We start from the raw sequence: 25,008 nt of genomic DNA on the forward strand, positions 1-25,008 counted from the left end.
GTTAATATTGCAAAAGAGCCAACTGGCACAATCCTCCAAGTTCAGTACACACATTATATACTGTTTGCTGTTATCATTACAAATGATATTTACCCCATGGATTATAGACATACCAGGAATATTGTAATGCTTACCTTTCTGTAATTTAAGTTTTTTAAATATAGTAGCCTGTGATCATGCAATGCTAAGGAATGCTATTTTTGTACTTTTTGCAATCTCAAACAATTGATGTTTAATATACTGTGCATGGAAGAGGACAAAATGACATCAATAAAATAATATTTAATGTAATAATAACAAATACAAGAAGATTCAGTTGTTGCAGATCCATGGTAGACTGTAATCTGATCACATTTATTTTAATAAACTGATCTCACAGAATATTATTTGGGATAGATAGAAGTCAAATTAAGTTTACAAAATTACAGTCAGGTCCATAAATATTGGGACATTGACACAATTCTAATCTTTTTGGCTCTATACACCACCACAATGGATTTGAAATGAAACGAACAAGATGTGCTTTAACTGCAGACTTTCAGCTTTAATTTGAGGGTATTTACATCCAAATCAGGTGAACGGTGTAGGAATTACAACAGTTTGTATATGTGCCTCCCACTTTTTAAGGGACCAAAAGTAATGGGACAATTGGCTGCTCAGCTGTTCCATGGCCAGGTGTGTGTTATTCCCTCATTATCCCATTTACAAGGAGCAGATAACAGGTCCAGAGTTCATTTCAAGTGTGCTATTTGCATTTGGAATCTGTTGCTGTCAACTCTCAATATGAGATCCAAAGAGCTGTCACTATCAGTGAAGCAAGCCATCATTAGGCTGAAAAATCAAAACAAACCCATCAGAGAGATAGCAAAAACATTAGGTGTGGCCAAATCAACTGTTTGGAACATTCTTAAAAAGAAAGAACGCACCAGTGAGCTCAGCAACACCAAAAGACCCGGAAGACCACGGAAAACAACTGTGGTGGATGACCGAAGAATTCTTTCCCTGGTGAAGAAAACACCCTTCACAACAGTTGGCTAGATCAAGAACACTCTCCAGGAGGTAGGTGTATGTGTGTCAAAGTCAACAATCAAGAGAAGACTTCACCAGAGTGAATACAGAGGGTTCACCACAAGATGTAAACCATTGGTGAGCCTCAAAAACAGGAAGGCCAGATTAGATTTTGCCAAACAACATCTAAAAAAGCCTTCACAGTTCTGGAACAACATCCTATGGACAGATGAGACAAAGATCAACTTGTACCAGAGTGATGGGAAGAGAAGAGTATGGAGAAGGAAAGGAACTGCTCATGATCCAAAGCATACCACCTCATCAGAGAAGCATGGTGGTGGTAGTGTCATGGCGTGGGCATGTATGGCTGCCAATGGAACTGGTTCTCTTGTATTTATTGATGATGTGACTGCTGACAAAAGCAGCAGGATGAATTCTGAAGTGTTTCAGGCAATATTATCTGCTCATATTCAGCCAAATGCTTCAGAACTCATTGGACGGCGCTTCACAGTACAGATGGACAATGACTCGAAGCATACTGCGAAAGCAACCAAAGAGTTTTTTAAGGGAAAGAAGTGGAATGTTATGCAATGGTCAAGTCAATCACCTGACCTGAATCCGATTGAGCATGCATTTCACTTGCTGAAGACAAAACTGAAGGGAAAATGCCCCAAGAACAAGCAGGAACTGAAGACAGTTGCAGTAGAGGCCTGGCAGAGCATCACCAGGGATGAAACCCAGCGTCTGGTGATGTCTATGCATTCCAGACTTCAGGCTGTAATTGCTGCAAAGGATTTGCAACTAAGAATTAAAAAGTGAAAGTTTGATTTATGATTGTTAATCTGTCCCATTACTTTTGGTCCCTTAAAAAGTGAGAGGCACATATACAAACTGTTGTAATTCCTACACCGTTCACCTGATTTGGATGTAAATACCCTCAAATTAAAGCTGAAAGTCTGCAGTTAAAGCACATCTTGTTCGTTTCATTTCAAATCCATTGTGGTGGTGTATAGAGCCAAAAAGATTAAAATTGTGTCGATGTCCCAATATTTATGGACCTGGCTGTAACTATTGTAAAACTACACTATTACGTTTTACAATAGTTTTAAAGATGGGAGAGATTATATGAATATAATTTCAGAAAAAGTGGTAGCTAACATGGCCAATCTAGTAACTACTTAAGTGTAGCTTGTTAACCTAGAGAACCGAATACTAGCCAAGAGAACCAAATATAATATAGACCAAACATAGAAAGCTAGACAGATAGTTATCTAGCTAGTAAGCATATTGTCAGTGTGCAGACAAAAAATATATTTCATTAAGGTTAAATAAAAACAGCTAAGAACTGCTTTTGTGTGGTCATTGTGTTTCACATTTTCTTTCTTGAAATCAAACCATCATCTTCCCTCCTCCTGATTTGATTAGCAGTTTGATCTGTGATCTAGCCAGCCAATCAAAATATACCACCTCATTTCTGATTGGCTGACATTCTGGCACATTATAATGCTGTAAAGCAAGCGGTCAAAGCTATGAGCGCATGCAGAGTGGTAGTAGGAGAGTGAGTGAGATCTTCCACACACAAAAAAGAGTGGAGTTCCGTAAACTTCAGAAATCTGCGCAAATACATTTTCAAAGAAAGTTTATTAAAGCGCAAAGTAGATTTTTGTTTGCTCAAAATTAATTAATCTTTGCAACAAGATACATTACAAAACAGAGTTTACGCATGTACAAAATACCTTTTTAATGCACTCAAAATATAATCTTGTGCAAGGAAGAACATGTTTGTGTGCTCAAAATAAAATCTTGTTTGTTCAAAATATAATTGTACGCGTGCAGAATTGTGGCACATATAGAACTCCATATACTTGTAGCCTATGTCATTTGTTTAGGTAGAACCGTGAAACTTACTTTGATAACACGGAAATTTTAAAGGCTGAGCATGGATACACCTGTGCGTTGGCCGCTCGCAAAGGCAGTCCCACACTCTTGTCTGCACAGAATAGGAAATTAAAAAAAGAAAAAAAGAAAAGAAAGAAAGAATACGCCGGAATTAAAGTGGCGGACGCCATAGCCACCAAAGATAAAACAATGAGCTGCTGTGGCATCTTCTGTCGAATAACAGCATTACGTGCGATGGAGGAGCTTTATCTGATGAGAGGACATTCTTTTGGCTAAGCGGTAAGTCATCGCTGTCTGCCATCATGGGTGTGTGGGCAGGGCCATATGGCAAAAGGACGGTCGCCAGGGAGAGGTATGCAGCGGGTTACACATTCTACAGCCAATTTGTTGATTAGAAGGGCAGGCACCTTCGTTTATTAACTTTATTTATTAAGTGTTGGTGCCACTAGACAATAAATGACAGTATCGGTAAGTGGAAATTAACTGTAATATACTGTAGATACTTTATAAATACTTTTATTAATAAAATACTTTTTTTTTTAGATTGTATATATTTTGTACAATTTTTAAGAGTTTCACACACATTCAAATGATGTAGGGCTTTTAAGTAACTGTGTTACTTAAAAAAAATGCTGTGTAACAGAAATGTGGGCAATTTCCATGTTTGGTGGTAACATTTGAAATTCCTCTACAACCCTATCTTCATAAACACATACATACAGTATAAGTACAATGGACTAGGATCAAATGTTGTTTTTTTTGTTTGTTCGACTCGCCTCAACTTTACTCGCTTTACTTTTCTGAGCTTGCATTTCCACTGCAGTTTATTGCCCCTCAATGTGGGTGGGATTGTAGGATTATCGTCATAGTTGCACCGCCTCTACTTCCGTGACATCATCTTAAACACGACATAAACTGACCAAAACAATAACACGAACACTAGCTCTTAGCTACTAGCTCATTGTGCTGCATAAAGCAGTTGTTGCATGGTGATTTTACACAAGTGTTACAGTTAAATTGGCCTGGTTGTTTTAGAAGCAAGCTTCCAGTAGCTGGTCAACTAAATAAAGTGATGCTTTCAAGCAGAATATAGAGTTAACGTAAAAAAAAACATACCATCCTCCATCGTGGATCAATGCCAGTCCAGGGCACTCTCCCTCCTATTGCTCGCTGGTTTAGATAGCGTCAATTTGGTCGAACCACTTCCACTTTTCCTTGATGGTTCTGTAATCACTTTTAAGTTTTTTTTTTTTACTTTTTCCTACACTGTTGGTAGGTCCGGTGGTAGCCGTGTGAGGCCAACAGCTGAGACACTTCCTAAGAGACTTGTTTCGTTTCGCTCGTCGCTAACGAGTGGACTGTCTGCACCTCGTTTATTGTCCACGGCGTGGTTTTTGCGCACAGCCATTCCTTTTTCGCATGAACAAATGATACTGTTATCGCTGTTGCTAACTTTAAAACTAGCGGGATGATGTCGTGTGTCGTAAATCCAGTGACACTGGTAGAGATGAACAATTCTTCCTGACCAATCAGTGATCTGCAGATCTGCTTTACGTCACATTTAATATTGGCTCGGCTCGCTTGGAACCTTGACCGAGGTGGTACTAAAAAAAGTATCAGGTACCAGGCACAGTGGAAAACCCCAAAAAAGCGAGCAGAGTCGAGTTGAGTCGAGTTGTACCGTGCAGGGGAAAAGCCCCTTAAGTCCACTTATAGCTATAACCATAGACCTTTTCACAGACTGTGATGACGAGTTTCCGCCTTATTTAGCTGAAAAGTAATTGAAAACTAATAGAGGATTTTTTTTGTTTGCTTTTGGAGCAAATGGGTAAGTGAAAATAATATTTACTGTGTTCTCCCATTCACCACTGTCAAAGTTTACACTGCAAACGTTTACTTCCAAGTTCAAAAACCTGGATGGTGAAAAAGGTCTTTGGTGCTTTTGCTGTGAACGAGGGGACATTTGTAACCCGCACACACACACACAAGATGAGACAGTCACAATGTATATCAAAACTGCGTTTATTTGCTGGCAAACAAAAGTACAGCACGGAAAATCCAGAGGGAGAATGGTCAGGGTAGCGTAGGGTCAAAAGCCGGGGAATCAAAGAGAGTAAAGGGGGCAAATCCGGGAGAGTAGTCGAGGGGAGCGAGGGTCAAAGCCGGGGTAAACAGGATCGAGAGGCGGGTAAACTTACAAAGGGAGTAGTCAGGGGTACTAGGGGAACGAGGAGCTGGCAAGCTAAGGGGGTAATCAAGAGGAGTTCAAGAGGGAATCAAAACTAGACGAGACTAGCTGGGGCAAAGACACGGGAAACTAAATACAATAACCAACAGGAGTGAGACGAACGGGTTGTGAAATATATAGGGGCGAGTGCAGGTGTAAACAATGATAGGAGTGCAGATGACGTGAGCGCAGGTGGTCATAATGTTCTGGGGGATTGGAAATGCGTGAGAAACTCGAGGAAGGGAGATAACCTACGAGCATGTGAGCGAGTAGGAGCAAAGTGGGCGTGAGGGCTCGAGCGAGCAAAAAGCTCGAGGGGGCGGAGCGAGGGAGTGAGGTCGAGGGAGTGAGTGTGTGTGCGACGAAGCGGAGATGGGGCAGAGGAGCGGGGTTCGTGACAACATTCTAAAACGCTTAACGTGAAAAACGCTTAACGTGGCTTACTGTACTAATACAGTGATATTGAAAGACCAAACTCAGTACACATCATATTAATAAACCATACTATGTATAAAAAAATAAGATGAGTCCAAAATATGAACGCAACGCGTTTAATTACACGTTAAGCATTTTCTTCCCATAGAAAACCGTTATAAGAAAACGCTTAACGTGGCTTACTGTACTAAGACAGTGATATTAAAAGACCAAACTCAGTACTCATCATATTAATAAATATGATTATATGTTTATATAATATTTATAAATATATATATATATATATATGTGGAATAATATAATATATATTTTATAGTATATTTTTTCTTTTTTCTTTCTGGGGTATTTGCCACAGTTCACTATCAGTTTTATTGATCATGAAACCTGCACTATTTCATTCACAGTGTTAACACATTTCATTGTGTTGTTTCAAATTTGTTGCCTCAGGAACAGCACATAAGACATTTATGATAATCAGTGCAAGCAACAACTAACCGGTCAGCTGATGGTGTGCATTTAAGGTGGAACCACCGTCTGCAAATAATGCACAAGATATAGTCATCTCTGTGCTTTGGGTCACCCTTACACGTTGAGGTTAAACAGAGAGTCCAGTCTTTGCTGTTTGGGTGTTTTCAAGGTACCAGTGTAATCTGCTTTGCTTACATGTACTGTTTGTGTGACTGCCTCATATGTCTGTACTTCTTTTTTAAAGCATTGCAGTTTTTCGTGTGAGAGTCCCGCCCTTCTGACCTTTGGAGGCTCATACTGTTCAATAAGGGTATGAATCCACATTCTTGCCTTGACACTGTTGACTGGACCTAATGGTGTGTTGTCAATGATAGCACAAGCATTCACTACAGCGAAGACAACGCAGTCATACCCATTTCCTTGTTGTGGAGTATTCACCACATCTGAAGTTTTCCAGTCAGAAGCCTGAAAGTTTTCTGTTGCTGAAGTGTACATGCAAGCTACTACTTTCATTAGTTTTGGAGCAGCATGCTTCAAAGTTTTAAGACTGTGGATTGAATTGAACACTGAGATCTCTCGCTCTCTGAAATTTACAGTGGCAAGAACCCAGTGATAACCACGGCCAGTAATGTCAGTGTTGAAGGGTATTATGATTAGATCATAATTTAGAGCCTTTTTTTGCAGCACAAAACTGCAAAATTGGAGTAAAGTCTTCTAGTGCAGCTAGCTGGTAAAGCTATGTGGGTACACATAGAATTGAGTCTGACTTTTTTTGTTGGTGAATGAAGACATTAATTGCCTGCTCAATTGTTTCCCCTTCAAGCCAGGTCATTGGAGAAAGACAGTGGCTTTTGGGAGAGACCTTTGCCTCTAGAACCACATCTTTCCAGAGTATCCACACCAAACAGTGCAGGGGATTCATTTGCTCCTTGGATGGGCATCAATGACATTCATGACTGGGCAAAGGTCTCTCCTGAGGCAACAAATTTGAAACAACACAATGAAATGTGTTAACACTGTGAATGAAATAGTGCAGGTTTCATGATCAATAAAATTGATAGTGAACTGTTGCAAATACCCCAGAAAGAAAAAAAGAAAAATATACTATAAAATATATATTATATTATTCCACATATATATATATATATATATATATATATATATATATTATATTTATATTTATAAATATTATATAAACATATAATCATATTTATTAATATGATGTGTACTGAGTTTGGTCTGAGTTTGGTTTTAATATCACTGTCTTAGTACAGTAAGCCACGTTAAGCGTTTTCTTATAACGGTTTTCTATGGGAAGAAAATGCTTAACGTGTAATTAAACGCGTTGCGTTCATATTTTGGACTCATCTTATTTTTTTATACATAGTATGGTTTATTAATATGATGTGTACTGAGTTTGGTCTTTCAATATCACTGTCTTAGTGCAGTAAGCCATGTTAAGCGTTTTTCACGTTAAGCGTTTTAGAATGTCCCTGAACGAGGCATGAAGCATCAGGTTCCTCCATGAGGACTGTCCCTGTAATGGGTACAATGTCATACACTTTTTTTAAAGGCAACAGCTGAATAGCAATTTGCCAAACTTGCTATACAACACATAAAATTGAACATGCACATGGTGTTTAACTTAAGTCTAAGTTAGTATAATTAATTACATAACAAAAAATACAAATCTGTCTTGCAAAATTAGCTAAGAAATTATATTTTCAAATATTGTATATACAGTTAGTACACAATAACTATACACTTCCTGTCAGTAAAGCAAAATAGTTCATGGTGCATTATATGACTGTGGTCTTGAAGGAAATGCTTAACTTCCTGTGCATAGCAAGCAATAACTGATAGATATCAAACATGTATCATGCATTTGAGCACAATAATCTTCAAGGACACTATGCAAGAATGATTTATTTCTGCAAGAACTAATAATCCAGTCCATAAAGATGCTCTGATTGATTGTGTTGTTAGTGTGTTTTATGTAAAAATAAATAAACAGAAATGTACAGATGGTATCAAAGAAATTTTGTTCCATAAACACTTTTTAAACCTTTTTATATCAAGAACACATTTTGCTGTATATGGTTCTTAAGTTGGGTATTTGGTTCTTTGGAGTTTAAAAAATTGTTGATGTCACATTATAGGTGTGGCAGGGGGGAGGGCAGTGCAGGGTCATGATTCCTGCTCCCGGCCCCTAATCAGGTTAATCAAGCCTCAGAGAGGGATATAGGCCAACTGGAGACTGCAGTGGGACAGAGAGAGATTTACAGGCAGCTGTCTGACACCTTTGTGTGTTTGTCTTTTTGTTAAGTTTCGTATTAAAATATTTTTATTTTCTCAAGCCAGTTCTTGCCTCCTCCTTTCCATTAATCCCTTTACAATAGGTTCTTCAGATCAGTATTTTGGTTTCTGGGTTCTTTAAAGCAGCAGTGCATAGATGGTTTTCTGAAGAACTACTGAATAAAAAGTTATTTCCTGAACTTCAAAAGGTTATCCAATGACATCGGCCTGTAAAAAACATTTCTGGTGTTAATTGGAACCTTTATATCTTTAACAACAGGTTTTAGCTAGTTTAACCCCTTAAACTCTATGGATTAAAGATGTGCGCTATATCGCGCGGGTATGAGGTATCATTTGAAAGCTTAGAATCTAAATTTACAGAGATAACATCTCTTCTGCAATTGTGTTACTTCAAATAACAAAATAAGGCATCAAATCATTGATGTTGAGGTAATGGGGTAGAAATATTTATATGAAAATAAAAGTCTTTCAAATAGCACATAAATGGACAAGTCATATATCAAATGAAAGCTCTCACTCTTAGAAATGTAACTGCACAAGATTTTCAAAAGAATCACAATGTGAAATATGATTTCTGTATGTCGTCAAACACAAACTTCTCATTTATGCTTCGATAACTTCCGCTGTGAGCCCCAAATAGCTATAAAATTTATATCTGTTTATCTTAGGAAGTTCTCTAAAAAATTAGCCATTGTTTACTTGTCTGGGAGCTGGCTGAATATTCTAATGTTATATCTAACAAAATATGCAATCCAGAAGGAAAAGCATGCAAAAGAAATCCTCAGAAAATACACTGGTGGCCAAAGGTTTGGAATAATGGATAGATTTTGCTTTTATGGAAAGAAAATGGTACTTTTATTCACCAACGTGGCATTCAACTGATCACAATGTATAGTCAGAACATTAATAACGTGAAAAATTACTATTACAACTATTACAAAAAATGTTCAGAACTTCTTAAACTACTTCAAAGAGACATCCTTCATGTGCAGCAATGACAGCTTTGCAGATTCTTGGCATTCTAACTGTCAGTTTGTCCAGATACTCAGGTGACATTTCACCCCAAACTTTCTGTAGCACTTGCCATAGATATGGCTGTCTTGTCGGGCACTTCTCATGCACCTTACAGTCTAGCTGATCCCACAAAAGCTCAATGTGGTTAAGATCCATAACACTCTTTTTCAATTATCTGTTGTCCAATGTCTGTGTTTCTTTGTCCACTATAACATTTTCTTTTTGATTATCTGTTTCAAAAGTGGATTTTTCTTTGCAATTCTTCCTATAAGGCCTGCGCCCCTGAGTCTTCTCTTTACTGTTGTACATGAAACTGGTGTTGAGCAGGTAGAAGGACATGTGAGGCATCTATTTCTCAAACTAGACTCTGATGTACATCTCTTGTTTAGTTGTACATCTGGCATTCCACATCTCTTTCTGTCCTTGTTAGAGCCAGTTGGCCTTTGTCTTTGAAGACTGTATTGTACAACTTTTTATGAAAACTTCAGTTTTTTTGGCAATTTCAACCATTGTATAGCCTTCATTCCTCAAAACAATGATTGACTGACGAGTTTGAAGAGAAAGCAGTTTCTTTTTTTGCAGTTTTTGGCATAATATTGACCTTAAGATATGCCAGTCTATTGCATACTTTGGCAACTCAAAAACAAACACAAAGACAATGTTAAGCTTCATTTAACAAGACAAATACCTTTCAGTAGTGTTTGATATAATGGCAAGTGAATTTCTAGAACCAAATGAGTAATTTAGCATGATTTCTCAAGGATAAGGTGTTGGAGTGGTGGCTGCTGGAAATGGGGCCTGTCTAGATCAGTAATATCCTGATAATACTTTGTGATCAGTTGAATGTCACTTTGGTGAATTAAAGTACAAATTTCCTTCTGAAACAGGAAAATCTGTACATTATTCCAAACTTTTGGCCACCAGTGTATTTTTTCGTCTATTGATGATATTTCATAAATTTTTTTTCATCAGTTTTATATCACAAATGGAAGGATCTCAGCCGAGATTGAATTCAAGTCCACTGAGAGGCTGAGACATTAAATGAAACAACAAGGGTGGTGCTTGAACTGAAAATTGAATGTCTAGGTACGAGCACATCTGTGAGGGCTAAAATGCACTACCTACATTTCAGATCTGTATATTGTGACGGAATGTGAAACAGAAAAAATATTTTTTTATTGTGCTTTCTGCCACCTAGTGGAATAAAATTAGACATTTCAAAGTGAACTTTTGAAGAAAAGAGACTTTTTCTTTTATTCTGTTTATGATATTTATGCTAATTTCTTGCAATTAGTCCACAGTATGTGTGAATGGTGAGGTTTTATTAAGCTGCTCTCCCAACCTGGTCAAGCTGATCTTCAGCTAGTTCAACTGGTCTCCCAGGCTTGGAGATCAAATAAGATTAGCAGTCCAGCTTATGCTTGTTTAAGATGTTTTCTTCTTTCTTTTTTAACTGGGTTGCTAATTTTCTTTCCTGGTCACAGCTATTATTAATACCAAAAAGTGACATCAATCCACATAATTGGTCTGATATCACATTTCTATTTTAATAGAGATGGAATATGATGCTCTTTATGCACTTTAGTAAACAATAGAACTGATGATCATTTATGGAATAGTTGTCATGGAATAACACATAACACACACACTCATCATATGTATAGGAAGAACGCATAATAACCACTCAGAAATGTGCACAAGCACACACTATTCAAAATAGAAGTGTGTGTCGTGTGCTCAGAGGCAAAGGAAAACCACAGAACACAGGAAATACAAACGAATTACAAGCACTCTGTTGTTTGACCGCTTTACACAATCTCTCTGAACTGAATCTCTCACTCCCTCCATCCCTCTCTGCTTATGTTACTGTATGCTGTTGTATTTTATACTGTCCAACTGACAGGTTTGAAACTTTGTTTCACTTTTTGAATTTTTGGCTAGACTGTTTAAGGACAACATTGTCATCTGTGGTTACTGGTCCAATATTTACATTACGACAGACAAGTATTGAACTTGTTGGAACTATGGGAAATTCCTTTTGCAAGCGAAGGTAGGTCATCTAAAGAGCTTGATTGTGTAATGGTAATATGTTTATAGGCAATCTAATAGACTTCTATACGTGTATTACTGTCTAGTAAACAATGTTATAAAGTCTTTCTTAATGCAAAGTTTTCTAGTTGTTGAAGTGGTATTATAGATTTTATGAGATGGTAAACTGCAGAACATATGTGATTTACATTGTATGTTGTAAACAACTCTTTTTAGTATTCTCAGAAAAAAGAAACCTCAAGAAGGAGGTAAGACATTTTTTCAGTTGATATACAATGAAGTCTAATTTTTAAGACAGAATTTTAAGGCCAATTCATTTATAAGGATGTTACTTATTACAAGATTAAGGCAGACTACTTCATTATTATTATATTAATGTGCATGTCACATAAATAGCTCTTTTTTTCATGCATGCACTTCTATAGCTGAGAGTGCTATTTTAAAAGCTAGAATGTTAGGGTGAAAGTTCATAGAGAGCATGTGTGAATGGATGCCTAAACTGTTCAGTCACCACTGAATTGGCTGTGATTGTTAATGTTCTATGTATGTTTCATCTAACAGATATTGGTAATCAGAATGACACAGCCAGAAATACAGAGGTAAAAATGCATTCTGAAAATTGTTATCGTAAACTCATTCGATTAACATTTTCAGTGTAAAAAAAGGTTGGTACGATTGAAAATGTACTATTAAAACTCACACAATTTTCATGTATTATATCTGTATCCTCTTTGTCTAAAATCTTTAATTCTATCAAGAAGTCTTAGTTTTTTTAATTGTGCAAATTTGAAGTCATCGTGTTTCAGACAGGTATGGCGTCCGTTTCATCACAGTTATCATTTGAAAGTCTGCCTCAAACGCTGATGCTTGTTTTGCATTTTGGGAATCATAAAGTTTGCTCTGAATGGGTCTGTTGACTAGAATATTCAAATCATAACCTGCATGGCATTTAGTCTTTTAGGTTTTTCCTGTTTCTCTGAATGTCCAAATGATGCTATCAATGAAAGATGGAACCAATGTGTTTGTGAAAAGTAAATGACACTGACGTAAAAGAAAGATTGTCACATCCTTGTTGAAAATTACATAACTTCCTTGAAAGTTGAACATTTGCTTTCTAAACTGAAGCTACTTTACTGCCTCACTGCTCAGTCAGTCAGAGAGCATTCTTGTGTGAAGGTACAACGATATTGAGATATTAAAGGCAGCAAAGGATCTATGCACCCTTAGAAACAAGCCATATGAAGATATCTTAGTAGCAAGAACGTTATGAAAATGTAATTCTGACATGCCTCGAGGCCTTCCTAGCCACATATACTGCTTGCAAAGGCAACATACTTCTGGTATCGGACACAGTAAGTTTTATCGTATAGTTACAGTAAACTTACTAATTACAGTAAAGTGCCCCTAGATGAGTCTGGAGATACGTGACCTGTACATGTGGGTAAAATAATCATGATTACCCTTTGTCCCCTTCAAGTAACACAAGGTTTCCAGCCTAGATCTTTAACTTCTAAGCTTCACAACCCCAATTCTTTCTAGCTATATAGAAAACATCCAACTGAACATTTCCACTGTTACTGCCAAGCAAAAATAAATAGTTAATTGACCACACATTGACCTTTTGTGATAGCAGGGCATGTGATAGTGGAGCCCTTAAGTTTAAACAGCTTAAGAAAATATTTTAACATTTTCATCAAAATCTACCTTCATTATATAGTTGCCCCTTGCCTGATTGTATGCCAGTGTGGTTTGAGTATGTTCGCTTGTTTACCCAACAGATATTACACAGGTTTTACTCAGAGGCTCTTCAACTTAAAGGGATAGTTCACCTGCAAATTTAAATGATCTCATCAATTCCTCACCCTCATGCCATCTCAGATGTGTATGATTTGTAGTAGATTATTTCAGCTTTGTAGGTCCATACAATGCAAGTGAATTGTGGCCAGAACTTTGAAGCTCCAAAAGGCATATAAAGGCAGCATAAAAGTAATCAATATGACTTCAATGGTTCAATCTATATCTTTAGAAGTGATATGATAGGTGTGGGTGAGAAACAGATCAATGTTTAAGTTCTGTTTTACTATAAATTTCCACATTCACTTTCAAATTCTTTGTTGGTTTTTGGAGATTCACATTTTTGTGCATATTACCACCTGCCGGGAAGGGAGGAGAATTCATAATAAAAAAGATTACCTATAAGGAACCTATTATGTCGCTTCTGAAGATATGGATTTAGCCACTGGAGTCATGTGGATTACTTTTATGCTGCCTGTATATGCTTTTTGGACCTTTAATGTTCTGGTTACCATTCACTTGCATTGTATGTGCCTACAGGGAAGAGATATTCTTCTAAAAGTATTAATCTGTCTTCAGCAGAAGAAAGAAAGTCATACACATTTGGGATGGTATGAGGGTGAGTAAATGATGAGAGAATTTTAGAGAATTTATTTTTTGGTTGAACAATCACTTTAAATGGCAGTTAATAAGGATTGGAATTTTTTGCATATTTTACATGCATTGTATGTCTTTCTGACCTGTAGACATCACATACAGAAGACATCCTCTATGCCTCCATTAACCACAGTAATGTCAAAGAAGAAAAGCCTTTGAGAGACTTTGAGGATAATGATTGTGATTATGCTGTTGTAAAGATTCCTGGTGCATTGACAAACCCGACCAAACACAAAGACACTGACGACTGTTCAGATGATTATGTGCTCATGGGCTGAGCATTGCACTACTGATGTGGCGGAAATCAGCAAATCTACTGGAATGGACAACCTGAGATACCTACATGCAACCTTAAGGCCTGTTTACTTTGTAAATTATATTAATGATCTTAAGTGTTTTTTTTTGTTTGTTGTTTTTTTTCATTTCTTTCTAAGGTCAGGGTTTTTTTCCCCTTCAAAGTTTTGTCACTGCTTTTACAGTATGGAGCTATATAAAAAATCTAAACAAAGTTTTTAACTTTTGATGCATTAAAGACTCTGTGAAGTCAACATTTGAGTTTTGTGGTTTTTAGTCCATGTCTCTTAGCTGTGAAGCCATATGCTAATGTACTCCTCAATTGATGAAATTAACTTTTAACAAAAATATGCATTTACAATTCCTTGTCTCTTGTTCTTATACAGTTTTCTGTTTTGGGAAAACATACCAAAAAATTATGACTCATTCTGTACTCATGCAGTGTCCACACATGTCCAATCAAATGCTCCCTACTCTACAATGTCCCTCCTCTTAATACTAATTGCAAATGACTTTTACAGTTAAGTAACAAATAATGGTATATGGCTGTAAATAGATTCAGATACAATTCAGATAGTTTGAAGTGGGCCATTGCTGGAGAGCTCAATCATGGATAGTTTTTCACCAGGAATTCTGCTATTTAACAGGATTGCTTTAAAAATGAAGTGGACTGATGGCTTCAATGGAAGCATATTCCATCGATACAGAACCTAGGAGTTCATGGATGGTCTGTCTTTAAAGGTTTATGAGCCTTATTTTACCACTTTAATATTTCATATATATATATATATATATATATATATATATATATATATATATATATATATATATATATATATAAGTTGAAGTCAGATGTTTACATTCACCTTAGCCAAATATATTTAAACTAAGTTTTTCATAATTTACAACATTTAATCTTATAAAATATTCTCTTTCTTAGGTCAGTTAAGATCAATATATTTTAAGAATGTGAAATGTCAGATTTATAGTAGAGAGAAATATTTATTTCAGCAGTCAACAGCTGTCATCACATTTCCAGTGGGTCAGAAGTTTACATATACTTTGTTAGTATTTGGTGGCAATGCATTTAAATTGTTTAACTTGGGTCAAATGTTTTGGGTTGCCTTCCACAAGCTTCTCACAATAAGTTGCTGGAATTTTGGCCCATTCCTCCAGACAGAACTGGTGTAAGTGAGTCATGTAGCCATAGGCCTTCTTGCTCCCACAAGCTTTTTCAGTTCTTCCCACAAATTTTCTATCGGATTGATGTCAGGGCTTTTTGATGGCCACTCCAATACCTTGACTTTGTTGTCTTTAAGCCATTTTGCCACAACTTTGGAGGTACGCTTGGGGTCATTGTCCATTTGTAAGACCCATTTACGACCAAGCTGTTTTGAAATGTTGCTTTAATATATCCACATTATTTTCCTTCCTCATGATGCCATCTATTTTGTGAAGTGCACCAGTCTCTCCTGCAGCAAAGCACCCCCACAACATGATGCTGCCATCCCCATGCTTCAAGATTGTGGATGGTGTTCTTCGGCTTGCAAGCCTCACCCTTATTCCTCCAAACATGGTCAATATGGACAAACAGTTAAAGTTTTGTTTCATCAGACCAAAGGACATTTCTCCAAAAAGTAAGATCTTTGTCCCCATGTGCACTTGCAAACTAGTCTGGATTTTTTAAGGCGGTTTTGGAGCAGAGGCTTCAATGAATGGTGTTTTTACTTCCACAACTAGACAGTTGCCCTCTATAGAGCTGTGCAGGTGGTAGTCCAAAAACTTGGAAGAGAATTCCTTCTGGATTTCCCTATGGGTTTTTATAAAGGGGTTTTTGAACTTAAGTAAAATAAGGTCTGTGGTAAACATAATTTTGGACATTTTGTTCTACAACATAAATTACACACTTTCATACCTCAAACGTGAATTTTTAAGCCGTATTGTTTGCATACTTTTACAAAGTTTATGTTGTTTGAACAGCTCTACTGGCAATTTTAAAAAAAGAAAACAGAAGAGCCCTTTAATATGTCCCACTCCAACTTCCTTTTTCAACAGTATTTAAAGGTGCTCTCAGTAATTTTTTCCTTGTTAAAATATTTTTTACTACTAAAGATATGAATAGTAATTTTGACACATGCATTTAATCATGAGCACTCACATGAGATGAAGACTCCAGTAATATCAGTAACCTTATAAAAGCTTTTCGAATCTACATGGAGAAGGTCTTCAAATGGGATCATATGACCAGCCGAATACTACTCAATCTCAGTAATTGCCCTGTTATTGGACACTTTCACTCATAGATTCAATTAATCATGTCTGAGTGTGAATAGTGAATATCTACAATGGCATTGATAACTGAAAACTATTGCGTTTGAATAATGCTGCATCCAGGCCACCAGGTGTCAAACTTTTACTGAGTGCACTTTTAACCCAACACAGGAAAGATTTGAATGAGGTCTTGAAAGGCAATTATTGACTTAATTCAAAATGTGTAAATGTGTACAGTGAATAACAATGCATATGTCTTCTTACATGTCTGTGTGGTACTTGTACAATGACACTGGAGTGATATTTATATTTTTCCAATAGGAAAAACTGAAGTAAATTAGTAGTTGACTAAATGTGTAGTCAATCATTGAGAAAGTAACCAATTTGTTTGATATCACACTAATACTAATAGCCAACAGATATGTTTGTGATTACATTTTTAAAGGAAGCCTACACTACAAAAGATTTCTCGGGAATCCTCTTTAAGTAATTAACAAAATGACATTATTGAGGCATCGTATTCAAAATCTGTTCAAAACCACGTTCTTGCCTTATGGTAAGCCTTTAATAGCCTAATGTTTTTAAATCGAGAGAGCTGTGATTCCATTTGGCGGGACATTTCAGGCTTCCGTCCTTGTGTGTTTATTGTACGTCATGTCTGTGAAAGAAAGAGGTCCAACTGCAGATATGCTGCTAACTTGCTTTGACGACATATTTTTCTGATAGGCCTAGGTCTTGCAAGACTTTCTTCTTACAAATAACTCTTGGTGTAGCTAGTCATATCCGCACTAATAGCAGGTAATGGAGTTTCCTGAAATCATCATACTGATCATTGCTCAAGCAAACCGGCCTTTTATTTTAAAGTTCCTTCGCAGATAACCAGCACTTTAGTGTTTCATCCACAGATGTCGCTAGAGCGCCCAGTATTATGCCGTGTACTGTTAATTTCTAAGAGATTACACTACCATATTTTACCACTAGATGGAGGAATATGCACTTGAATGCTATGTACATTACAGTAATTCGTGTTATATAGAGAGACCATGGTGCACTACAAAAATCTAAATTTGAATTGAATGAAAATTCTCGTTGTCATAGTTTTTGGGGTTTCCCAAGACTGTTTTATCAAAATCAAAAGAAGCTGATACCATCCCACCAGTTTCAGTTTTGGCAGAAGTGATAGTGACGTTATGTGATATCTGAGGGCGTACCTGATCTTTCCTTTCCAATGACAAGAATTCAGAGAGCCGTACCCCTAAGTTTCCACTTTGTTCCCCTCCACGCTTACTCATCCGAATGCGACCTTGTGACTTTTTTTTCCCCTCAAGGGACAAATTGTGCAATTCAAAGGGTCTGACTCTCCATGCCTGACCTCGCAATGTAACATATTTTATCGAGTAGTCAATCACAATTCGCTCTTGAATACGGTTCTATTAAAAGCATGTGCATGTCAGACAGTCACATTATTCAACATCACTTTTGTCCCGTGTATTGAGACAACTAGCATTCGCTAGTTATCGCTATAAAATAGATTTAGAACACATGCTGAAATGTAAAGTAAGTTTATTTAAATAATTTGATACATTTGTATTCTGTGCAAAATTTTGAATATGTTTACCTTGCTCTTTTACAAGGCCCATTGTATTTTTTAGAGGACAGAGTTGTTTGCTATGGGTTTTACCTTTTACACCATGATAGGAAAGATATCTGTACAAGTAAAAAACAAAACAAAAAAAAAAAAACTATTTTTTCAAGTAAATAGTATAAACCCAGTTTCTAAAAATCTTCATATTGGTGATATCACTACCGCTGAAGTTGTCCAGTCTTTCCTCACCACTAAAGATTATAAATGTTCCTTCATCATCACCTTTTCATCATTTGACTCAGTGTGACTTTTGTTCCTCAGTCAAAGCCTGTTTGCTTTGGGGATGCTCTCTTGAAATGACTATTTTTCCACTAGTATGTTATTCATGTGTGTAATTTTGACCACACTATTCTCTGTTAATTTTCAGTCTACATGTATCACTTCTGGTATCCCATTTCATCATGAAAAGTGACAAAAGACAGTGTGCTTCTACTTATGCATTAAAGAGTTCAGCTGAGGAATTGTAGATGGAGTTGACTCGCTGTATATAACTTGCATAGGGTTCCACCTCTTCAACATCAGGGGCCTTAATGCACATAAATGCATGCATCAGTGAGTGATACATCAAAAGCATACTTTTACAATGTTATAACTGGACACATAGGCTACAGTACACTCCCTGTCAGAAGTTTGGACAAACCTACTCACTCTTTACTTTTTCAATTTCACAACACAAATGGAAGTATGTCAATTATATAGTGAGCAAAAAACATCACAATTGTAAATAAAATTATACTTCAAAATAGCCACTCTCTGCCTTAACAGCTCTGCATACTTAACTGGATAGTTCACCTGAAAGTGAAAATTCTCTCATCATTTACTCACCCTCATGCATCCCAGATATGTAAAATTAATATCTTCAGAACTGCGGGTGAGAAGCAGATCAATATTTTAGTCCTTTTTTACTATGAATTCTCCTACCCTGGCCAGGAGTTGGCAATATTCATGAAGAAATAGAAATTTATTTTATATAGATTTATAGAAAAAAAAATTACTTAAATATATATATATATTTTTCTCATCTACTTATATCGCTTCTGAAGATATAGATATAACCACTGGAGTTGTATGGATTACTTTTATGCTAACTTTATGTTGAAATGTTGGTACACATTCACTTGCATTGCACCTACAGAGCTGAAATATTCTTCTAAAAATCTTAGTTTGTGTTCTGTAGAAGAAAGAAAGTCATACACATCTCAGATGGCATGAGGGTGAGTAAATGATGATAGAATTAAATTTTTTGGGTGAACTATCCCTTTAATGTTTCCTTTTAATTAAAATTTGAGTTTTGTAAAAATAATTCATGAATTTATATTATATTTAGATCATAAAGCATTTACAATCAAGAGGAACATAAATTTAGCCATGGGTGTCCAAACATTTGACTAATAGTGTATACTCAAAACACACACACACACACACACACACACACACACACACACACACACACACACACACACACACACACACACAGACACACAGACAGACACACACACACACACACACACATATAATCATTTTACAATAATTTTAAACACTGCTTACAGTAGCATAGTCAATCTTGAGTACAATAAAACAAACACCACTTTATCTTACTCTTTACCTGTGTTGGTTTGTCTTCAGCGGGTGATGAGATTTTGGATTTGCAGCAAAGTATTTTCAATGCACTAAACAGACATTGCAAAAATAGCTATTAATAAGCCAGACAATAACAATGAATCATTCGTTCAATGCTCTCGATTGCTAGTTTAGCTGAAGGGTTAGGCTAGATAATTAAAACATGCAAAAAAATTTCAATCAACAGCAGTGAATCGTGGCAGTAAGAGATCCCACCTTAGATTATTAAGCTTCCTACGTAGTACATACACCAAAGCCAGAGATACAATAATAAAACACACAGAACCGACTGCTATGGCAATATTTCCCCATGGAAGTTTGTGATCTGAAAGCACTAAAATGAGAAAAGATTAGTTCACATTTTTGTTGAGAAATAATTCATTTAAAATGTAATATAAACAGATAAAACACCAATATTTAATTGTCAAAACAAATGTCTTTTTCATACCACTGACCATTTTTGAACTCCAGCTGGCTGTCAAGGTTGGGAACTAAAAACAAAGGAAATTTAAATATCGTTACCATTGGCTTCATAGCTGGATCTTAATACTTTTTAGTCCAATCATTTGAAGTGTTCACTCTTCACTAGCTCTTGACCACAATGAGAAGTTTAATAGTTATAACTAGTCTTGTTACAAATTAAACTAGGTACTGTATCATAAAATTTGGTTATAAATATATTGTATATTTAACTTGTGCTTTCAGCTGTTTGTCATGCAGATGCTTCTCTAGCTTTTGAAATTAAATCTTGAGAGTGTGGCCATTTTTTTATTATAAATTATTATATATACACTGGCAGCCAGAAGTTTGGAATTTTGTACAGATTTTGCTGTTTTGGAAGGAAATTGGTACTTTAATTCACCAAAGTGTCATTCAACTGATCACAAAGTATAGTCAGGACATTACTGATGTAAAAAACAGCACCATCACTGTTTGAAAAACTTGACAGGCCCCATTTCCAGCAGCCATCCATCCAACACCTTATCCTTGAGTAATCATGCTAAATTACTAATTTGGTACTAGAAAATCACTTGTCATTATATCCAACACTACTGAAAGCTATTTGATTAATTAAACTAAGTTTTTAATTGTCTTTGTGTTTGTTTTTGAGTTGCCAAAGTATGCAATAGACCTGCATAAAATGGCAAAAAAAGAAACAACTTTATCTAGAAACTGTCAGTCAATCATTGTTTTAAGGAATGAAGGCTATACAATGCTTGAAATTGCCAAAAAAAAAAACGGAATATTTCACACAAAGGTGTACACTGGAGTCTTCAAAGGACAACTGGCTATAACAAAGACAGAAAGAGATGTGGAAGGCCAGATGTACAATTAAAAAAGAGGATAAGTACATCAGAGTCTCTAGTTTGAGAAATAGACACCTCACATGTCCTCAGCTGACAGTTTCATTGAATTCTACCTGCTCAACATGTACAACAGTAAAGAGAAGACTCAGGGGTGCAGGCCTTATGGGAAGAATTGCAAAGAAAAAGCCACTTTTGAAACAGAATAACAAAAAGAAAATGTTAGAGTGGGCAAAGAAACATAGACGTTGGGCAACAGATAATTGGAAAAGAGTGTTGACATTGACATTTTGTGGGATCAGCTAGACTGTAAGGTGCATGAGAAGTGCCCGATAAGATAGCCACATCTATGGCAAGTGCTACAGGATGTGTGGGGTGAAATGTCACCTGAGTATCTGGACAAACTGACAGTTAGAATGCCAAGAATCTGCAAAGCTGTCATTGCTGCACGTGGAGGATTTTTTGATGAGAACTCTTTGAAGTATTTTAAGTTCTGCACATTTTTTTTCAAAACAATTTATAATAATTTTTCACATTATTAATGTCCTGACTATACATTGTGATCAGTTGAATGCCACTTTGGCAAATAAAAGTACCAATTTCTTTCCATAAGACCAAATGTACATTATTCCAAACTTTTGGCCGCCAGTGTATATTTAAAAAAATTGTGTTGTACTTACCTCCAACAGACACATTGACTGTTTCAGCATACGTTCCTGCGCTATATGATATATCACACGAGTAAGATCCTTCATCGCCCTTTGAAATTTTGGGAATGAATAAGTCAATTCTATTTGAGGAGTTGAGTATCATCTTTCCATCATTGCAATTGGATTCCGGCTTAGATAACATGCCGACGAAACACTTTCTGCCTTGCATGCTAAGATTCCAGGTGATGAAAATTAGCTCGTTCCATTTGACTTTAGCATCTCCACATTTTAAAGTGACATTGCTGCCCTCCATAAATGTCTCAGCTTTGAAAACTGCAGAAAATATTTGAAAGTGCAGAAAATTAGATGAAAATATCAGATAAGAATAATACATCTGTTTAACTAGTGAATTGCAAGAAAAGAAACATCATTTTGTGTGTCTGATCTGCTTTTGTGGCAAAAAATTATGGTTCTATTCATTTACTGTATAGTCTATTTGGTCAGTATCTGAGCAAGAGAATTTACAAACGGATATTAAGACATGATGGACACATTTACACATTTTTTTCTCTGTTCACAAAAATAATCTTTCCCTGCCATGCCAGACTGCTCTTATCCCATGGTGTGTCACTTCCTTCCATTACGCTACAATATAGTAGGTACAATGTTCTGTACACACTAGCTTTATTTCAAACAACAGATGTGAAACAGTTGTCACTTTATTGCATATGTTAAATAAACAAACAATCTAACATAAAATTAATCAAGCATGAAAACTTTGGAGAACTTCAGTTAGTGCATGATTTCCCAATATTACAAAATAAATTCAGTAAAATTTATTAAAATGAAGACACCAAAGAACTAGCCCCCCCCCCCCCAAATAAAAAGAGTAGTTTTTCTGACCTGTCAATTCATTTTCCACAGCTTGATGTTGTTGTGTTAAGCTGATGTTTTGATCTTCTCCTAAGATGGTTAGTGATAAAGCATGTGAGTAACATGTTAATGTGACAGCTCAGCACATGGAAATTGAGTCACTCAAGTTAGTTTTTTCTGTATAGCATCTGTTTGTTACACTGTTGTAAGTGTGGAATTTAGTAGAAGCTTCAATTACATGCATCATGTTAGAACATCACTGATTTTTGGCCAATGTATAGGAAGGTATTATTTTATTACAAGGAAAAGAGGTGTTATTCTGAACCAAATGCAATTTCAACACTTGGCCTAAATCAACAACAGACATGCCATCCCATGTATATGGCATTATTTTGAACAGTGAAAACCTAAAAATGTCATTTGGTTCCATGTATACTGTTTTAAGGTCATGCGCTATATTTTGAGGTTTTTAATCAGGGGCTTCTGTCAGCCTCAAAAACCTCAGCAAGTCAATTCCCCCAAAGAATCCCCCCAGAGAGGAAGAGAGCCTTGTCATGCACGTGCTCTCAGAATAGAAACACACACAAAAGCATCACATGCATGTGAGAGCACAGATTCCTCATTCTGCTGTACATCCATCTCCATTATGAGCTCCATGTAACCACAGAGAGGTACCATACTAAAATGTCCTTGCATTCTGAGTGGAAAAGTATAAAAATAGATTTTCCCCTACTGATCAACAGTTACTGTCAGTTACACTCTCAATTTAACCACATTACCAAGCCATAATGATTCACCTGACACTTTCTATATACAGTACTCTAGCAGTCAAATGTTTGGACACATTTTACTGAAATGTTTTGATCTAAATACTTATGCTTAATGCTTGATTCGTTTGAGGGAAAAGCAGTCATCAAGTGTCCAGTACACATAAGAGCTCTGAAACTGTTTAAAAAGCATTTCAGGTGGCACAATATGTTGTAAGTTGGTTGAGAGAATAAGTTGGTTGAGAGAATGCCCAGAGAGTGCATGGCTGTAATCTAGACCAAGATTGGTTACTTTAAAGAATCTAAAATATAAGATTGTTTAGATTTCTTTAGCGTTTATTGTCGTTACATGCAGTAACACCCACTGTGCACCAGTTTGTGTTATTTCACAGTTTAAATGACTTTACTATTATCCTAAAATATGATATATGGTAATAATAAAGAATGTGTATGTGTTTGCAAACTTTTGTCTTGACAAAGGCCAAGATTTTTACCACGAGGCATATATATATGCATAGGCCTAAATGGCAAAATACTGAAGTTAGCGTTTTTTAATTCATTAGAAAAAGCTGAATTGTTTCTAGAATTTAAAGCTACAGACATTATCACATTGAAATCTATTTGAACTAACCTCTAGTATGACTTCTTGCCACAAAGATGCTCAGGAGGACGACCATTTTCAATGTCCTATTGTTCGTCATGGCTTCAAAACTCGAGTCAACTCCTCTTCACTCACAAGACTTTAATAAACTTTTTCCCCTCTGCACTCTTGTTTTCAGATTTAAGCCGTTATGCGCTTGTTGTCAAAGTACTATACCTTCATATAGCATAACCAGCTAGCCCGTTTGTCTTTTTCAAAAGCACTGAAATGTCACGCATTCTTTTTTCGTTACTCCCATTATAGAATCACTTCATCAAAGTCTTAAGACTAAAGCAATATATGTTTAAAAGTTTTCAACATCTGTATTTCTGTCTCTTTACCAATGTCTCACACATTCTCTCTTTCCCTTGTCTCAGTTCTCCTCCTTTTGTTTCCTTCAGTGGTGTGACGCTGTTGTTCACTCCTCCATTTTTTTCTTTTTTATCATTTCTTATTCTTCTCCTGCATATGAAAATGCTGACTTCCTTCCTTGTAAACCACTACAGTCATTTGCGAGAGAGTTTTTAGTGCAAGAAGTTTGTCGTTTGGCAGTGTGTGATGTATTGTAGTTGATATTGGTTCATTTTGTTATCTACCCCATAGAATTATGAGAGTAAACCTTAAACGCCTTTGCTATATTTTACTTATGATGAAGCCTGCTTTGATCAAATTTGTTTTTCTTTTCTTTAATCTACAGTACTGGAAAATAAAAAATAAACTCATTACAATCAAGCAAAATAATAAAAAAATTTATAGAAAAGTATGAGGCTCCTAGTTTTGTCTTGAATACCCTAATTAAAAATCTTTTGCAGGAGCCCAAAACTCTATCGTTAAACTCATGATGAAGCATCACTGGGGCAACGTTTTGCCTGCACCATCAAAATGTTGCTCTTGGTCCGTATTTTATGACTCTGATGCCATATTTAACTAATTTTGAAGAATTCCATTATTTTACCCAAAGCTATATTTTAGCATTAAATAATTTGAAAATTCTTTTATCATTTACTCATTTTTTTATTGTTTAATTATTATCTTATTTGCTGTGGGACACAAAGGGTATTTTCAGAATGTCTGAAT

General features: G+C 36.1%; 2 protein-coding genes across 3 annotated transcripts; one reads left to right on the plus strand and one right to left on the minus strand.

Annotated features, from left to right (window-relative positions):
* Positions 1 to 11,158: 11,158 nt before the first annotated feature.
* si:ch211-214p13.7 (uncharacterized) lies at positions 11,159 to 14,394 on the plus strand. Its single transcript, XM_052142013.1, has 4 exons — positions 11,159 to 11,417; positions 11,633 to 11,664; positions 11,978 to 12,015; positions 13,957 to 14,394. The coding sequence occupies exons 1-4, from the start codon at positions 11,392 to 11,394 to the stop codon at positions 14,143 to 14,145; spliced, it is 285 nt and encodes a 94-aa protein (XP_051997973.1). The 5' UTR covers positions 11,159 to 11,391; the 3' UTR covers positions 14,146 to 14,394.
* Positions 14,395 to 18,034: 3,640 nt separating this feature from the next.
* si:ch211-214p13.9 (uncharacterized) lies at positions 18,035 to 24,302 on the minus strand. 2 transcript variants are annotated; one of them, XM_052142008.1, is made up of 7 exons: positions 23,923 to 24,302; positions 22,555 to 22,614; positions 21,682 to 21,984; positions 20,153 to 20,188; positions 19,914 to 20,031; positions 19,684 to 19,747; positions 18,035 to 18,603 (listed from the first exon to the last, which is right to left on the minus strand). In XM_052142008.1, exons 1-7 carry the CDS (start codon positions 23,990 to 23,992, stop codon positions 18,511 to 18,513), a joined length of 744 nt encoding a protein of 247 aa, XP_051997968.1. In that variant the 5' UTR covers positions 23,993 to 24,302; the 3' UTR covers positions 18,035 to 18,510. The 2 variants fall into 2 exon arrangements, with proteins under 2 accessions (XP_051997968.1, XP_051997969.1); XM_052142009.1 differs by lacking the exon at positions 22,555 to 22,614.
* Between the last annotated feature and the right edge of the window lie 706 nt (positions 24,303 to 25,008).

This window comes from Xyrauchen texanus, chromosome 14, assembly GCF_025860055.1.
Source record: "Xyrauchen texanus isolate HMW12.3.18 chromosome 14, RBS_HiC_50CHRs, whole genome shotgun sequence".
NCBI classification, from domain to species: Eukaryota; Metazoa; Chordata; class Actinopteri; order Cypriniformes; family Catostomidae; genus Xyrauchen; species Xyrauchen texanus.

Bases quoted from the DNA above. Each gene is read 5' to 3' on its own strand.
- si:ch211-214p13.9 (XM_052142008.1), bottom strand. From the start codon at position 23,992: ATGACGAACAATAGGACATTGAAAATGGTCGTCCTCCTGAGCATCTTT. The intron at 22,615-23,922 runs GTTAGTTCAAAT...TAACCATCTTAG, and splicing joins GGCAAGAAGTCATACTAGAG to GAGAAGATCAAAACATCAGC. The intron at 18,604-19,683 runs GTAAAGAGTAAG...ATGTGCATTAAG, and splicing joins CTGAAGACAAACCAACACAG to GCCCCTGATGTTGAAGAGGT.
- si:ch211-214p13.7 (XM_052142013.1), top strand. From the start codon at position 11,392: ATGGGAAATTCCTTTTGCAAGCGAAG. The intron at 11,418-11,632 runs GTAGGTCATCTA...AACTCTTTTTAG, and splicing joins AATTCCTTTTGCAAGCGAAG to TATTCTCAGAAAAAAGAAAC. The intron at 11,665-11,977 runs GTAAGACATTTT...TTCATCTAACAG, and splicing joins AAAGAAACCTCAAGAAGGAG to ATATTGGTAATCAGAATGAC.